Source organism: Vombatus ursinus, unplaced genomic scaffold (assembly GCF_900497805.2).
Source record: "Vombatus ursinus unplaced genomic scaffold, bare-nosed wombat genome assembly UNPS02006874.1, whole genome shotgun sequence".
In the NCBI taxonomy this organism is placed as follows: Eukaryota; Metazoa; Chordata; class Mammalia; order Diprotodontia; family Vombatidae; genus Vombatus; species Vombatus ursinus.
In genome coordinates, this window is record NW_020946652.1 from 5,510,808 (window position 1) to 5,529,644 (window position 18,837).

The window sequence follows — 18,837 nt, forward strand, 5'->3', positions numbered from 1 at the left end:
AAATAGACAAGAGATGTAGCAGAGGTGAAAGACAAGAGATGCTGCAAAGGTAAAATAGACCAGAGATGCTGCAGAGATGAAATAGACAAGAGACGTAGCAGAGGTGAAAGACAAGAGATGCTGCAAAGGTGAAATAGACAAGAGATGTTGCAGAGACAAAATAGACAAGAGATATTGTAAAGATGAAATCCACAAGAGACAGAGCAGAGGTGAAATTGACAAGCCTTGGCACCATATCAGATATGGAAGGCGGTGAGAGACGGGTAAGGAGTCCAGGATGACTCCTAGGTTGGGATCCTGAGGGTCTGGGAGTACAGTAATAGGGAAAGTAGAAGGGGGAGAGGGTTTAGGGGAAAAGAGAATGAGTTTTGTTTTGGACATTTTGAGTTCAAGATGTCTGAAAGGCAGCTAGAGATGCAAGATTGGAGATCGGCAGAGGTTGGTGCAGGATTTGAAAATCATTAGCAGACAGATGGTAATTAAATCCATGGGAGCCAATGAGCTCACTGGGTAATTGAACAAGGAAGCCTGACTGAGAAATGGTGTGGTGCAGTGGAAGGAAAACCGGATCTGGGGTGAAAGGAACTGGATTTAGATGAATATCTCTGACCTTGGGCAAGTCACTTCTCCTTGAGCCTCAGTTCCTCCTTTGAAAAATTAAAGAGTTGAACCAGATGACCTCAGGGATCCCTTCCATCTCTGTAGCTATAAGCCATGATCACCTTGTCTATTAACCTACAAATCTCCCCACTCACCAAAAATTCTCCAGGGGACAGAGATTCTGCATCCTCATTTCCAATTTTAACAGCAACTCCTGCTTTAAAAAAAAATCTTACTTCTATTCAGTACAAATCCCCTATTTCCTCTGGGCCTGACTGCAGATGAGGTGGTCCACTAAGCGTCTGCAGAATGAATATTTTAAAATAAAAATGATAATAGCCAGCATTTATAAAGCACTGAAGTTTTGCAAATCACTTTATATCCATTATTTCATGTGAGCCTCACAACAATCCTGTGAGGAGGTAGTATTATCCCCATTTTACAGATAAGGAAACAGAGGCTCAGAAAGTTTAAATGTTTTTAGTGATATCTGTAATTCCCCTTTAATTAACTTATACTGAATGATTTTGTTTTGATTTTGTATTTATCCCACTTATATTTATAGATGCATTTGTCCCCCAACAAGTCCTTGAGAGGCTCATGGATTGTCTCATTCTTAGTCTTTGTGACCCCAGAACCCAGCCCTGGCCCTGTCTGGCATGTGAGAGGCACTTAATACAAGTTTACTGATTCACTGATGCTTGATTGACTCATCACAGAATTTCACAGCTAGCCAGTTTCAGGGGAGGGACACTAACCTAACCTTTTCCTTACTGGAAATGAAGAGTCCTTTCTTTTAAACCAAAAAACCAGACAGCTGATCTGTACATTCCCTCAGTGGGACGGACATATGGAGCAGTGATGGGCTTGCCCCAAACCACCCATCTCTTGCCCACCTGTCCTTGAAACTTTTATAAGCTAGAGAAGGTTGGGGTATATTATTATTATGATTATCATCATTATTATTAATCTCATATTCATATAATTCTTTCTGTTTTGGAAACTACACAAAAATGTATGAATATGTGTGTGTGTGTGTGTGTGTGTAAAATTTTGTCCTTACCACAACCTTGAAGGGTAAATGCCATTAGTCCCATTTTAAAGGTGAGTAAACTGAAGCTGAGAAAAGAGAAGTGACTTACTTAGGGTCACAAAGTGGGCATTGGTTGAGGGCAGGATACAAACTCTGGTCTTTCTGATTTCAAGTCCAAGACTCTAAGCATCACCTTACCAGACTTTATTCTACCCTCTGGCCTAAAGAAGTAGCCTCATAAATCTTACTTTCCAACCCCTTATTCATCAAATAGCTTCCCCCTGAGATCTCACATTTTCAACATCACTTGTGAGGCGTGAAGCCCAGAGCTGGATCCAGAACTCTTGTCTGGATTTCACCAGTGCAACACGCCTTCCACCCCCCCCCCCACCCCCAGCATGGCTCCATTCACCATCTCTATAATTTTCCAAACCCAACCACCTCCCCCTCACTACTGCCTTTGGGTGTTGTTTCTCCCTTGGGGCCAGGACTGTCTTCATCGTGTATCCACATCCAGATAGCTTAGTATAGTGTTTGGCGAAGAGTAAGCAAGTGACAAGTGTTCATTAATGCAGTCATTCACTCATGACCTGGGGACAATATGTCCCTGTGGCTGGAGAGACCCTTGGCTTGTTGCCATTCTGCTCCTTCAAGGCCCAGCTTAGCTGACATTTGTTCCGTGAGAACTTTGCCCTGATGACCCTTCCCTCTTCCATTCTCTCAGGTCACTTTGACCATTCTGACTTAATCACTTCTTAATTGTGTTAAAGTAATTCCTGCGTGTCTCATGCCCGTACAAGATTGTAATCTCCTAGAGGTCAAGAATGATCTCTGGGTTTGTCTTTGTATACCCAGAAACTGCAAGAGAGCCTTTAATAAAGTAGATATCTGGTGAATGTTTCCAAAATTAAATTGAATTGTGGAATGAGAGGATTGCCACCCCAAATCACTGGCTCAAGCTCACAAACTCAATGCTGAGTGCTCATCCATGTTTTATTATTTTAGAAAGTCCAGGGGCAACTAGGTGGCACAGTGGACAGAGCACTGGCCCTGGAGTCAGGAGGACCTGAGTTCAAATCTGGCCTCAGACATTTAACACTCACTAGCTGTGTGACTCTGGGCAAGTCATTTAACCCCATTGCCTAGCAAAATACAAAAAAAAAAATCCGTCTGTCTCTCTGTCCACATGGCCCCTGCTGGGTTCCAGGCTCTGGTCTAGGACTTCATGCCCAGGAAGACTTTACTGCCCCTAGGTCTTACCTGAATGGGAAGACTTCCAGAGGGCTATCTGAACCCATTAAGATAGTCATTCCTACTGCTTTAATCCAGTAGATGTCCATTTACTAGTAGGTGCCATTTACTAGTAGATGCCCAGTAAGTGTTTACAGAATTTAATTTAGCTGTCGCAAGAATTAAACAAAATAAAACATTTTTACCCAAGCAAGAATGATGTCAGCTGCTTTTTGTGAATCATCAGAGCAGAGCTTACACATTTAGCTGCCTGATGCGCATCTTCTAACCCAGAGTTTCTTTATCCTTGTCTTGTGTCCTAGAGCCTGTCGCCAGCCAGTGTGGGAAAGCCTTCTCGGAATAATGTTTATCAATGCATAAAAGTCATAGAAGTGCAGCAGAAGTCAATTCTACTGAAATACAGTTATTAAATATATGTTGACAGACACATACATACATACATACATACATACATATGTATATATTTAAAACAAGATCACAGACCACAGGTTAAGAGCCCTTGACCTAATGAATTCATCATTCTATGTACTTTGCAGCAGTATCTTGTTTTTGAACCACTAGGGTTTTGCTGTAGTCAATCAATTATGAATGGGACCATAGAGAGCTTGGTACTTAGGGGCTTCAGTCCTGCCCTTGGGAACTATCCTTCCTCGATGTCAGTAAATCAGTTATTATAAGAATTAAATGCTTTGACTGGCTCATCTCTACTGTCTTCTCAGCTCTGAGGTTCCATGGTTTTCCCAAACGAGGCCACCTGACCATTCACAGAAGGCTAAGATTCGCAGGGGGGCCATAATGATCACTGGAATTCAGTAATTCTCATAGAAAGTTCCTATCATAAAGTCAAGCTTGGTAAAAGTTGCATGCATGTGTGTGTATGTGCATGTGCATGTGCGTGTGCGTGTGTAGGGGGCCAGGGTGGTAGGGGTTGACATGACTTCTCTTTCAGTTTGCTGAGACTCCAGTGAGGAGAGGACCCTGGTGAATTCTCTAAAAGAAGCCCATTTGGGTGCAGATACTCACAGTTGGTGTAGACAGGCTTTCGGAATGGCTTCCCCTTGGAGAAGACGAAGGCCGCAGCGATGCAGTTGAGGGTCATAATGGGCCACAGGCTGGTACTCTCAAAACTCAGGACGGAATTCGGAGTCTCAGTACCATTCCCCATCATCAGGTTGCCATCTACACTGGCATTGGAGGAGGAATCACTTCGGTTGGCCAGGAAACACTGACTGCAAAGAAGCACCAGCATTTAGGGGACTTTCTCTCTACTCTTATCTGACTGGGGGGGGGGGAGTGGTAGTAAGAACAGTCAGCTTTGTTGTGTGGTTAGGGGACGTCTTCCTGGATACCGCGGCTGAGTGTATCACACGGCCAATAAGGGCCCATGAATGGCGCTAAGCAGTGGAGACCAAGACCGAAAAGGCTCAGAAAGGTTTGGTAACTGACCCATCATCCCACCGCTGGTGAGGAAACACAGGACAGCTCTAACCACGTCGTACGTTGACACTTTACCAAAATACGGTTTCCTGGGCATTCAGTTCTGAGCACAAAATTCCAGCAAAGCCCCAGTAGTTTGGGCTTTATGTCCAGCACCTGCTAACCACGCAGGGATACCCTTTGGCACCTTGCTTGATTGATCACCAGCCCTCATCTTCAATCAACAATCAACAAGCATTTATTAAATGCTTACCTGGTGCCAGGCACTGTCCTAGGCACGGGAGAACAAGTAAAAAGATCAAAGCAATCCCCTTCCTCAAGGAGTGTATATTTTATTAGGAGAACCAACATGTGCACACACTTGTATGTTCCAAATAAGTACGTCAAAATATAGGTGAAATAACACAAGACTTATATTTATCTCGATGCCGTATAAATGTACACAGATCCTTCTCTTCCACATTAGAACGTAAATGCCTTCTGGGAAGGCATAGATTCAGTCTTTGAACTTGGATTCCTAGTGCCTGGCATACAGTAGGTGCTTAATAAGTACTTACTTATCGATTAAATTGGCTAAATGCAAATAAGTGAGGATGCGCTAGCACCGGGGGCCCCCGAACAAGAACAAAATGTGTGCTGGGTGGTGGGTCATGGGACATAGGCAGGGGAGCAGAATTCTGCTGGATTTAGTCGCAGACTGAAGGCAAGGCAGGGTGATACACCTGCTCATCTTCTTATCCTTGTAAATCAAGGCAGCACAGAAGGCAGCCTTTGTTGTCTGGTGTTTATTACTGCGTGGTGAGAGAAATAATCCTGTCACGGGCACCGAGTTTGCATGGCTGCTGATAAAGGACAACTCTCTCCTCCCAGGGAGATTCTCCTACATGAAGCTGCTTGCCTTCCCCAGCAATATTGCAGAGAGAAGGCTCAGAAGGGGGGTCGTCCTTCAGCTAGCCTGCTGAGGAACAGAAGGAAGAAGAGATGGGAGTGGGGGAAGGAGGAGGGGGCCGGCTAAAGGGGAAGCTTTGATTCTGCTCTGAACACACCTAATAGAGTGGGGCCACCTTTCCTTTTTGGTCCACAAAGCTTCCTGGCTCTGAGAAGGCCTTCTCACTCTATTAGCAGGAAGAGAAGCCGCCCCTTCACTCTCTCTGTGCTTTCAAAAGCATCTAAGAGCTCCATCCGAGGCAAGAGCACCAAGTGTGACTAGCGCCAGGACTGTGCCTCCATCCCACCTGACGTCATTGTCTAAAGCCAAGGATAGGAGGAGCAGGCCGCCGGGCCGGACAACTTGGCAGAGCACGTGGTTAATGGCACGGATAAGCCCTGGCCTGGTTCTCCCCAAGGAAGGGAGGAGAGCAAGGAAAGGCTTGGCAGGGTGTGAGGATGACCAGGACCTTGGAAAATTGCAAAGGAATTTGGTTGCCATGGCAACTTAAAGATGGGGTAGAGAAACAAACAGAATGAGGATTTAATGAGAAGTAATGGACCTTGTGAGAAAAGGAAAATGGTCCCCATGCAAATGGAGAAGGTCTGGATAATAACAAATAACCTCCTGGCGGTCACAAACGCCAGGAGGAGCTTCTGCGGTTGACCAGACTTGTGTTTTCATGTGTGTAGGGAGCCCCTAGCGGAGACCCCTGATCCCCCTCCTCTAATGCAGGCCAGTGGCCAGAAGTGCCTGCCGGGTCAGACGTGCAGCAGGGAGCAGGTCCCTCCCCAGCTCGGAGCTGGTCCTCTGTCCTCTAGAGCATGCTGCTACTCATCATGCTCAGACAGACCGAAAGCTCATGAGGCATCTCTAGTTATTACAGTGTGATACAGCGTCTATCCTGAAAAAAGCAATTATGGACTGCCCGGTAGGTGCTGGACCTTGTGCTGGGTCCTGGTGACACAAAGACAAGACAAAACCACAACAGGGTTGTCCAGCGTGGCACAGCTTGGTACAGTGCGCAATGACACATTTGTACAGCTCAGTGAGGTGTGGAACACAAGAGCGTGGTGATAGCAAATAGCCACGCTGCTGGAGCGGATGGAAGGTTTGGAAATGGCCTGATCAAGGTAGGTGCTACAATTATCCCCATTTTAAAGATGAGGAAACTGAGGGAGACAGAGGTGAAAAGACTTGCCCAGCTAGCCTCTGATACAAGATTCACACTCAGGGCTTTCCGCCTCCAAGTACAACACTAGCCACCAGCCACCTTGCTGCCTCAGGCGTATATACAACAGCAGTTGTCAAAGTGTGGTTCATGGGCACTTGTAGAAGCTTTCAGGGGGTCGGAGGGTCAAAGCCATTTTCATAATAATAATAATAAGATGCTTTAATTTCTAATACAATAAAATAGCTATAACCCATATTAACAAAAGCACTTTGGTGGTGGTGGAGATGTCCACCATAATTTTAAAGAGGCTTCTGAGATTCAAAAGTTTGAGAACCACTGATACATAGTATGGGATGGGATGAGATGGAGTGGGATGGCATGGGTGGGATGGCATGGGTGGGATGGGATGTAGTGGGATGGAGTGGGATAGTACTATATGCATGGTACAGGAGAAGAGAGAAGTGGGATAAAGTAGAATGTCGTATAGCATTACACTGTATTGGAGAGCACAGTATGGTGGGCTGACTACAGTATGGAGTATACAGGATGGCAGAGCATTGTACTTTAGTATTATACAGCATAGTACCTTATTATAGTGCCATGTTTTACAGTACTGTAGAGTAGTACCCTATGTATAATGCCATACAGTATGGTACTATATTATACTATGTTATACAATACTGTAGTATTTTAAGATGTGAATAAGCTTAAGTCATATGTAAAGAAGCTTTTCTTGAGAGGGAAGGTTGTTAAATACAGAAACAGGAGTCTGGAGGGTTTGGGGCAAAGGATGCTGTAGAAAGGGCTAACTAGGTGGCGCCAAGCCTGAAATCAGGAAGACTTATCTTCCCGCGTTCAAATCTAGCTTCAGACGCTTACTAGCTATGCCACCCTGGGCAAGTCATTTCACCCCGTTTGTCTCAGTTTCCTTGTCCGTCAAATGAGCTGAATAAGGAAATGGCAAACTAGTATCTTTGCCAAGAAAACACCAAATGGGGTCACAAAGCAAACATGAGTTAAAAAATAGCTGAAAATTCTGTAGAAGCGTTTTCTATGAGGTCTTTGATAATAAGACAGACTCTCATCTTTCTAAGGTAATTAAAGGCTACATTTACGTGACATGAGATGACAGATTCTTGATGGAATTTTACATTTCATGCACATTTTTGCCCCCTCCAGCCTCCCTTGAATTAATGCCCTGTCCAGCCTTACCTGTACCTATGTACTTCACAGTACCAAGGCTGCTGCTTCACAAAGAAGAAAGCCCAAATCTGCACTATGCCGGAAAAGCAGGCGTTCAGAAAGACGGAGAGCAGCAGGGGGGGCGAGATGAGCTGTCCAGCAGGTCGGTATGGAGCCAGCTCTGGGTATGCGTGAGTGGAGCTCACTGGAAAAAAAGGCCAGAGTTATCCCTGGTTTACATGCTCACACTGTGAGGACACCACCCAGAGAATGTTTGTTTTCATCTCTGCAAGCATCCAAACCCCGAGCTATCCTCTGGGGCCTGAAGTCTGATCTAGAAATAAGAAAGAAAAGCTTAAAAATTGCACCAGCGTTCAATAGGAAGCTGTATGGCCCCAGGCCGAATTTTGAAGTGCACCTTGGAGGCTGGCCCTTGGAACAGCAGTATCTTCTGTACTGCTGCCTGGGGATGACTTCTTGGAAGAGATAGCTGAGGGTACGCTTCATTCTGAGTGAAATACCACTTACATGGAGTAACCCTTGACTCTTCTGGATCTGTGTCTTGGATGTCCTTAGAACATATGTGTACATATGTACATGTAAATGTGTCTATGACCTCACATATGTATGTGTAAACACACCATTGCTAAGAATATTTTAAACAATCAATTGTCAGTCTGTGAGGCTGTGTGGCATGGAGAATGAAGAACCAGCCTTAGAGTCAAGATGATTGGGTTCAGATTCCACCACTAATGAGAATTGTCTGGGTGAATTTGGGTGAATTTGCCCAAATTACCCTTTCCATATCCCCAGTAACTCTCTAAGACTAAATTGAAACAAATCGCTGCTCTGTGTTGTTGGCTGTGTTGGTACAGTATATCATACAGTAAAAATTCCAGATTTTTCTATGTTGATGAAATCAGCCCAAAATGAAACAAACAGCCCACCATGTTCCATTGTGGCAGAAAGAGAAGCCTGGGGTCTTGAGGACATAGGGAGTAGAGCCCAAACTTAGGTCAATTCTCTGTGAAGCTAGGAAGGGGCTGTTTGAGTTTGCAGGCTCAGCTGCGGGCTTTGTGGCTCCGGTCTCAGCTTCAGCCTATGTCCAGTCAGACATAGAATGCTCCTCATCAAAATGTTGGTTAGCGGAGGATGGTTATTTTTATATTACAAAAACTGTCACCACAAGTCCAAAGGGGCTGCTATCTACATCTCTGATGGCAAAGCAAATACTAAAGGCATTAGAGGGCCAAGGTGCTGAGAGCAAGAAAGGACCTGAAAGACCTCTCATTTGACAGAGGGGGAAACTGAGGCCCAGATATGTGAAATGCATGGTCTTCAGTAGTAAGTATCAGACCCAGATCTTCCAGCTCCCAAGCCAGCTCACTTTCCATGAAATCCGGCTGCTCGTAGGACTTTTGATACATGAAAGTAGTTTCAGAATAAACTCAGAATGTGGGACTTGGGTCATTGGGGGATGGACCCAGAAAGGATCTCAGAGAAGGCTCAGTTATGACGGTGTGTCTAAGATGCCCAGGGGAGTGGGGAGCAGGCAGGGCTGGGGGTAGAATCCAGTGTGTTGGATGGTGAAACTCATTGATCCAACTTTCTTCTTTCCCCCTGCATTCTCAAAGTCTCCTCTGGTCCACACCCGCAGCAACATTCTCCATAGTAGGTGCTTAATAAAGATTTAATTGAATTCGCTTGCATTGATATGTCCAATATATCCAAGAATCCACTTGCATTGGCTATAACTGAAATTGAACTTGTACTGTTATTCCTACATTGGGAGCTGGAAGGAGTCTTGGTTGAAATCTAAATCCTTCTTTTTGGCAATGGCCTCCCAGAGTGGAGACTGCAGCAGTTGGTTTGGTCGCCTTCCTTCTCAATGTCCCTGACCTATCCTGATGGCCAGGAACCAGGCATGACTTTGCAAATGCTAGAAGGGCAGAGGCACTGCTCCAAACGGCCAGCATGTGTTAGAAGGCGGTTATCTGCCCATATTCAGAGCATCTCTTTGAATGATTGTGGTTTTCCTAACACAGTGACTGTCCTTAGTGGGATTCCCTGAAGGCCAGTCTTTCCCTAGCCCCATCCCAGGGCTCCCCAACAACCTATGTCACTGTCTCTCCACTTACTATCTTAATGACCCTGGAGACATCAAACCCCCTCAGTCTCCATTTCCTCCTCTTTAAAATGAAGGCGTTGAACCTCCTTTCCTCTGAGAGTCCTTCTGGCTCTGGGGTCAACATGTGAGGCCCCTTTCCTTATTGGCATTAAAAGACAGAGAAATTTGCAGACTGGAAACCCTGGTGACAGCAATTTCTCTTTTAATCACACTCCCGAATGGGAAGCCTCTGGTGTTTTCTTTTAGCCCAGATAGTCAACATCAGGCTGCCCGTTATGTAGGAAATATTAGAACTGACTCCCTCTAGGCCTCCTCCTCCTAGCCAGCCTCCATTGAGACTGGACCTCGACATGATGTCTAGCCGGGGGAGGCCACACTCCTGGTGAAAAGGTCAAAAGGATCAGATGATCTGTGGGTGACTATCAATCCCAGAACCCCAGAACCACAGAGATAAAGCTAGAAGTGACTTTCTAAGTCACTAAACCCTATCCTTCAGCTGACAGATGAGGGGGAAAGTGATTTGCCCAGGGTCCTCTAGCTAGTAAGTGTAGGATGCAGGGTTTGACCTCAGCTCTCCTTGACTCCAGGTCCAGGATTCTACCCTCCAAAATGTGCTGCCTCTGTAAAGAGCTTTGGCAGAATTACAGGCCTAAAGAGCTAGAAGGGAGCTGAGATATACCAGGAAGCCACAGACTTACAGCTGCAGGAGCCCTCCAAAGTTACCTCATTAATCTTTTATTTTACATATGAAAAAACAAAACGAAACAAAACAAACCCTGAAACCCAGAGAGGTGAGCAGACCTTTCCAGGGTAACAGTTTATAAGCAGCAGAGTCAGGATTCAAACTCAAGTCCTGGGGGCCAATGCATGGCGCTTCCACTCCGTCGTGTTGTCTGAATCCTCACAGAGCCTGACCCCAGAGGCCCAGACAGGGAAAGGGTGTATGCCTGGTCACATTGCTAGTACCCGTCGGAGTGGAATTAGGGTTTGAGCCCCCTGAATCTCCTCCCAGTCTCCTTCCTACACCTCTGGCCCCTGTCTGGTCTGACCACTGGGCTCAGCAGCCCCTCTAGATGGTCTGCAGAATGGAGTAAAAGAGAGGAGAACAGGAAAGGGCAGTGACAGGTGGAAAAAAGCTTTCTCTCCTCTCTACATCAATGCTATTTTGATTTTTTAATTTTATCAGCCCTGGTCAGAGATCCATCATGCAAACCCCCTTTGGGTAGCCAGCACCATGGCATCCGGATTATTAATGAAAACATGGGGTCCTGGTAATATTCATGCTGTATATTGAAAGAAAACTTTTCTATATTATGACCAGACATTTCCACCTCATAAACCCAAATTATGGGCATCTTTCTCCCACCTCACAGATCCCAGCGGTGGAATAGCACCCCAGCCCCTTTTGGATAGCAGGACAGTTCATCTTTGGGTTCTTAAAATAAATGACTGATGTCAGCCTCTCACGTTTTAAGATATTGTATGAAAACCTCCGGGGGACTCAGGCTTTGTGTTGTCTGATGATGGATTTCTTACTTGTTGTCTTCACATCAATGGGCAAAGAAAGCCTGTCCCAAAGAGAAAGCTGCTTCTCTATTCTCTGTTCAATCACTTTTCTCCCTTACTAAGAAACAGTATCAAATCCCAGGGAAGTGGCATTAGAAAACCTCCAAGAAAGCCACCGATCCTGTATAGCACAGGCCATGTCCCATCGGCCAACGGCCCCCGAGGCAGACGCTAGATCACAGGAGTCCTCCCCCTCCTTCCTCATTTCTAGGTTTCACGAGATTCTGGTGCGACGTCCCAATGGGTCAACACCTGACAAGTAGGGGAGGCCGTAGGATGGACAGACCCTTTTGTTCCCTTTCTAAATCAGTGGCCTGTCAGGGGATGGTCCAAAGGTTCCATCTGAGGGCTGCCTGGGCAGCACTGTAGGCTGAGGGAACTGGTAGCAGATATGTTGGTACACAGCGGTTCTATCTTTTTTCTCCATCCAAAATTGACAGGAGAACAGGTTTTCTTTCAGAGCCCTCATTTGCACACAGTCTTCTGGTCTGGATTTGATCCCTCCCCCACCTACAGAGAAGGCTGAAACGCCAACGGGCAAGAGCCATCCCCCTCCCTCGGCTTCATTAAGAGACTTACTTGTTAGACAGACCATCAGGGTGATGGCTATGTCCTGCATGAGGTACTGGTAGTTCCCAAAAAGTTGCAACTGCTAAAAGAGAAGAAGAAAAATACATAGTTATCCATATTGGGGCTGAGGGAGGTGGGGAGTCCCGGTGGCAGCCTGATGGGAGGGACAAGATCCACACAGGATGGCTGGGATCTGTGAGGTGGGAGAAAGATGCCCAAAATATCACCAGAGACATCACAGGTCAGCTGGCCGAGGCCTAGGTGGGGGAGGTGTCTGTCCACTTGGGGGGAGGGCCATGGTAATTCATGACCTTCCCTATTTCTGTGAAGCAGAAGGAGCAAAGACATTTTCTTCTAGATATTAAGTCACAAAATCTGAGTTGGGCAGGCTGCCTGGTCAACATCTTACTGAATTACGCACTTGTGTGGTGTGTGGATGTTTGTGTGTATATGTGATTAGTGTATGTATGTGGAGGGTTCATCTATATATGGGTATCTAAGTGTGCATGAATGGTATAGGTATGAGTGCATGGATGTGTATGCGTGTATATGTAGATGTCTGTATGTGGATGGGAGAGTGCATGTGTGTATACGTATTTGGTGTGTGTATGTGGTGTGTGTATATGTGTGTGTGTGTGTATGGAGGGTCGCAGAAGTGGTGAGGCTCCCAAGAAACATAAACCACCTTCTTTCTTTCCTTCTCTGCCTTGAGTAGCCCTGGCACAGACAAAGTTCTCCCTAACCCTTCCCCTGCATGTGCCTGCCTTGGTGATAAAAGCCCAGCAGAGGTTGGGGAACTAAACCTCTGCTCTTCCCCCATCACTCTTCTGGTCCCCCAACAAGATTATTCACCATCTGACTGAAGACACAACAATCCCCTCCATGATGCAGGTTTCTCAGACTGAAGATAATGGGAACCATGGCAGTGGGCATATTTTCTCAGGGCGAGCCTTTTCCAAGATAACTCAGATCCCAGGGAGATAAGAAAAGCCAACTCAGACTCCAAAGGAAAGCTTAGGTTTGGGAAAGTCACTTTGTGACCCTACAGATTTCTTAGGGCAGACCACAAAACCACTTTCTTCTCTGTTACTCCTCCTCCTTCTCCATGATGTCCCAGGTGGAGCTGCCTCCAGGGTTGAATTTCAACAAACCTGGTCCAATCCAGCCAGTATTTATAAAGCACCTACTAGGTGCCAGGCACTGTTTCAGAAACTCGGAATACAAAGACCAAAACAAACCAGAACCTGACCTGGACCTGGAGCCAGGAAAACCTGAGTTGCCATCCCACTTCAGACATTGGGTAGCTGTGACATTGGGCACAGCCCTTCCCTTCAGAGGCCTAGCTTCCTCATTTGTAAATGAGGATAATAATAGCAGCTCCTTCACAGAGCTGGGGTGAGCACCTACTAAGACCACAGGTCTATACCTGTGGCCATGTCAGACAAGAAAGGGCTGTATAAACAAACGCTAGGTATTTGCATTATTATGATGATAAATAAGTGAGTAAAAAAAATCACCAGTCACAGCTGTGGGGACCAGAGTACCCTGGGCCGGCCTTCACCTTATACATGAGGACAAGGTGACTCGGAGAGACCTGGCCTCCGGATGTTTGCCCAGGGTCCCAGCATCCCTGAGGAGCTGAATTCACTGTATTTCTAGCTCTCCAGTCTGGCAAGGAGAGCTCGTCCCAGCTTCACCAAGAACCATTTGGCTGACACCACCTGTAGCCCCCCGTTCATGTGAAATGTCAGCAAAGGTGTGTCTGTGCCAGTGGGCGTGAGCACGCACACACACACACACACACACACACACACACGCGCGCGCGCGGGCGCATCTTTGGACCTGACTTGAGATTGTGTTAATATAGGAAACCCCTGAATGTGACCTCGTGTGATCTAATGTGAAATAGTACATAGAGGAACAGTGAGTGAGGAAGTCCTGGGTTCCCGTTCCGCTTCTGACCTGTGGGACCCTGGGTAAGTTGAGGACTTTCTCCGTGCCTGAGAACATAAGACGATAAATTTCAGAGAAGGTTCTGGTCTAGATTGGTAGAGAGTGTGTGTTTTTAAGGTAGTACATACAATGCAATAACTATTTAGAAGAAATGATTTTTGACTCATACCCAATAAAGCAGAGATGTGCCAATGAACTGAATTACTCCATACATGGTTAGGTATTTAAACACTCCGAAGGAAGAAACCAAAGCAGCTCGTCCTTCCCTATTCATGAAGAAAAAGGAAAAAAAAAAATGTGTGGTTAATGTCTTCTCCCAGGGTCTTTTTTAACTTTTATAGAATCAGGGTCAGATTAATCACAGTAAGACTTTTAGTGACTTGGTGGTCTGATATTGAAATGTCTCAACTATCCACTTCCAACCAAATATTACCTTTTTAACAAAATTTTACTACGTTCCATCTCCACTCACCATATCTTTGCACTGACTGTTCCCAATGCCTTGTAACCTCCACTTTATAGAGTAATTTTCTTCCTTTAAGCTGCAGCTCTGGTACCAGCGCACATGAAGCCTTCCAAATCCCCCTCAGGGCTGTGCCCTCCCTCCCAAATGACCTTACATTTACACACTTTCTGTGTGTTACCCATGAGTTCAGATATGAGAATGAGATCTCCTTCCTCCTGTTTCTTTTACACTTGTAGATCCCTCCCTTTGGCCCCTCCGGCTCTACCCTCTATTATACTTTGTACCTGTCGAGACCCTCATTTGAACATGTGCTTCTTGAAAGCAGCTAGAGTGCTACAACTGGAGACAGGCAGATCTGAGTTCAAATCGTGGTTCAGACATTTACTGGCAGGGTGACCCTGTGCAAGTCACTTGGTCTCTATGAGCCTCAGTTTCCTCATCTGTAAAATGAGGGGCTTGGATTCAGTGGCCTCCAAGTTCCTTCCGGTCATGGTGCTATGATCCTATGACCATCTAATTTTTCCTCCTCATCTCCCCACTGCCTAGCATGTCAGTGACTTGATAAATGTTTGGGGTCAAGGAGCTCTTTTCTGACCTAGATTGCAAGCTTCCTGTAGGGATTAAGAACATGCTCTCTGTCCTCACCCTCCACAATCCCAAGCACTGGGCTTTTTGCACAGCCCGTGTCAAGGCATTGTTTGTTGGATAAACGAGCAAGGCATTTCATTATTTACCTGAACATGAAAGGTTACACAATTGAATTCAACGAGCACTTACTGAGTGAGTGCCTACTATGCGCCAGGTTTTATGCACGGTGCTGGGTATACAAAGACAAAAAGGAGGCAAGTCTTTGCCCTCAAAGGGCATATCATCTTACATTTTCAAATGGAAATAGGAAATCACCTTCCTAAGTCATCTGCTTATTAGATCATGAATCAAAAGCTCAAGAATTACCAATTCCAGCCCCTTCCTTTTACACATGAGGAAACTCAGGCCCCAGGAGGGTAAGGGGCTTACCTGAGGTCACAGTGACAGCAGCGGGATTTGACTCAGTTTCTCTCATTGCAGGGCAACAGTTGCTACCCAAATTAATTCTAAATGGTTTTTGGGTCATTTGAAATTGTAGACTGTCCACACTCCAGGTTTCCTCATGGATAGTCTCTTTTTGGTGGATTGATTGATTAATTTATTCATTCACCAAATAGTTATTGAGTGTCCAACATGAGGCTAAAGAATCCTGTTTGGCCATGGCAGGGGAGGGGAGCAGGGAGGGGCACAGAGGAGTTCAGTGTAACTGTGGCCCTTCTACAAATGAACTGAACAATTAAACCATCTCACAAAGGACTTCCCGGACCCCCAGATCTTAAACTCCACCTAATCAGCCCCCTGGAGGACATTCACCTGGGAACAGGAACATCTAAGAGGGTGGTGAATGAAGTCGAAGCAAGAGACATTTATTAAGTATAGACTAGGCCGGGCACAGAGTTTTCAGCACTGGAGGTGAAGGCAGAAGGGGGCCAGCAGAATGGGAACACAGTTTTCTTTTCTTAATGAATCTACGAAATGTAAACTGAATAATCACCCTCCCTGATGTCTTGGTCAACTGCCTGATACTGAGTATACTTTACGCCCTCCTGGGTATTTTATAAAAGATGGCTGAATGTACCTAGTTTATAAATAGTGTCAAGGGTAAGGGGAAAGAGGGCAATTCAGTCAAAATGTTGATCTGAACCAAGTAAGACAAAATCTGACTGAGATACATGTGGTTTTACTCTTGGATTTGAAAAAGAAAATCATTATAAGCACAAATTGGAGGAGTGAACAAATGAATGAATGAATAGATGGATGATCAAATTAATGGATGGATGGATGGACGGACATTTACTTCACACTTGTTCCTACAGTCTGACCACCTGTCCTAAATACCCAGGGCAGACGCCCTGTGATTGCAATCAGCTCCCGAGATTACATGGTTCATTTTCCTCTGTATGCATTGCATAAAGTCATTTATTTTCCATTTTAAGTGTGTCCTAAATCTTTTTAAAGTGAAGAAACCTGTGCCAATTGGCCAGCTGGCGCACCCTCAGATTAGGTAACTGACCTGATCAGGTGTGGCACACATTCTATATTGGCTGTTTTTGAGGTGAAGGGGGAAGCCACAGATGCCTCCTGCTCAGACAGTGAGATGCCAGCATGAGCCATTTTCAAAGCCTGAAATGAAAGTTTTATGTTATGGATGTGAATCGAGCACATATAGATACATTGCTTGTTATAAGGAAATCATGGCGCTATTCCTCAAGTGGTCATTATCTTATCCTGGCCATATTGCACAAAGCCCATCTGGGAATTATGGTTACAGAGCACGGGCTGGAAGCTTTATCTGAGGAAGTGATTCTCAGGTTGAAAACACTGGTAGGCCTCAGGGAGTATTCCCAACTAGGAAGCAAGTTCCTGACCAGAGTTACTGACTTTTCCCTGAGCAGTGGCTACAAGACTCTTGGTACATAATCCACGTTAACACTAAAGGGCCCTTTCAGGACAATCATCAAATACCAACGTGGACTGGGCCTTCAAGGCCACCTGGTCTGGCTGTGTTAGGACAAGCGTCTGTTCTACAATATCCCCTAAAGGAATCATTCACCCTCTATACTGAAGGACACAAAAAGGGAGGTCCCATCAACCCCGAGGCAGCCCATTCTGCTCCTTTAGCTCAGAGGTTTTCATTAAAACAAGATGAAATCTGCCTTTGGTGACTCCCACCCCCTGTGCTTTGGTCTGTGGTCCAGGGCCAACCTGAATAAGTCACGTAAACCTCATCTGCAAGAAAGGGATGGCTGAGCCATGGAATATGACTCAGGTTCCAACAAGATTATGATGGGGTAGAACGAGGGCTGAACCGGGCAAAATATAATGTAATAGGGATAAGAACAAAACCTTACACTTGGCTCCAAAAAGTCAACTTAAGTGGAGGAGGTGGAGCCAGAGTCACCTGAAAAAACAACCAAAAGGTCTGGGGGTTTATTGGATTAGCAGCTCAACTTGAGTAGATAGAGTAATTTGGCCACCATGATGAGCTGACGCTGGCTTAGACTGCCCTAAGTAAGAGGGCAGAACCGGCGGGTGTAGGGAGGTGAGGGACGCGGGTGTTGCCCAGGTTATGCCACATCTAGGGCTTAGGTTCAACTCTGATGCCACAGTTTAGGAAGGCCATTGTGACACTATAGTATACAAGGAGGGTGACTCAGATGACAAAGAACCCTGAGCATCCTGCTGAGGTGAGGACTGGTTGAGGAAAATGGGCAGGATCAGTTCAGAAAAGACTCAGGAAGGACACGATAGCTGTCTTCAAGGATCTGGAGGGCTGTTCCACGGAGGAAAGATTGGGCTGATCGTACAGTGGGAGCTGGAAGGGACCTCAGAGGGCATCACTGTCACAAGAACAATGTTCAAATTGTCAAAGCAATCATTCTAAAGAGAAGATCGACTGTAATTAATAAGTAGGAAGCTAGCCTTGAGGCCAGGATGTCCTGGGTGCAAATCTCACTTCAGACATTTCCTAGCTCCGTGGCACAGCCAGGAGATGTCACTTCAGGTCTCTGATCCTGTTTCCTCATCTATAAAATTGGGAAAATCACACCTGCAGCTGCTGTTCCATAGGTTTGTTGGGAGGATTGAGTGACAGTGTGTGTAAAGTGGTTTGTAACCCTTAAAACGCTATATCAACGTTGAGTCTTATTCCCATGTGTGACAAACTTCTGTCCAGTTTAAGACAACTGGGGACAGAAAATTTCTCTGAGTTTTGATTTCAACAACAGGTGAATGATGATGCAAACTGCGAAGGATATCCTGAAGCAAACTGTTGGAGGAGAACGGCCAACTTTGAAAGGAATAATAATAATGGTGGTGGTGATGATGGTGGTGATGATGATGATGATGGTGGTGATGATGGTGGTGATGATGATGGTGATGATGATGATGATGGTGGTGATGATGATGGTGATGATGGTGATGATGATGATGGTGATGATGATGATGGTGGTGGTGATGATGATGGTGGTGATGAGGTGATGATACTGATAACAATAGTCGGCCTGTATACAACTTAAGCGGAGGCCTTGAAGGGATGGTTAAAAATCTCCCCTTACTTCCGAATCCTTTCCCCTGGATTCAGCCTTCTTTATAAGGAGTTTATTAGCTGTGGGCCCTTCGGCAGGCGGCTCTTCATGGCCTCTGTGAAATCGGCAGACCGGATCATTGGATGTCTAAGACGGTGGGTGGCTCCCAAGCTTTCTAGGGACAAGTCCCCTGTTTGACATGGAAGCATGGCAGCACTGCCAGGTGATCAGGGTCATCTTCTTGGGTTCTTCTGAATGCCAAGAAAGGATGTTAGATCTAGGGTGATGCGGGATGACGATGGCTATCCGATCCAAGCTCCTGATCGTATGGATGAGGAAACTGAGGCTCAGGGAGATTACGTGATTACCCCAAGCCTCCTGGGGTAGTGAGTCTTAGAGATGGGGCTTGTAATGACGGCTTCCTCCTCCAGAGG

The 18,837-nt window shown here is 45.8% G+C and overlaps 1 protein-coding gene across 1 annotated transcript in view; it reads right to left on the reverse strand.

Annotated features, from left to right (window-relative positions):
- ATP13A5 (ATPase 13A5) overlaps window positions 1-18,837 on the reverse strand; it is a 113,143-nt gene that overhangs the window by 10,278 nt on the left and 84,028 nt on the right. The window contains exons 23-27 of the mRNA XM_027848829.1: window positions 16,390-16,499; window positions 13,992-14,088; window positions 11,879-11,951; window positions 7,636-7,810; window positions 3,908-4,113 (exon numbers count right to left, since the gene is read on the reverse strand). Of these exons, the coding sequence (XP_027704630.1) occupies window positions 3,908-4,113; window positions 7,636-7,810; window positions 11,879-11,951; window positions 13,992-14,088; window positions 16,390-16,499 (661 nt within the window). The remainder of the gene's footprint in view (window positions 1-3,907; window positions 4,114-7,635; window positions 7,811-11,878; window positions 11,952-13,991; window positions 14,089-16,389; window positions 16,500-18,837) is intronic.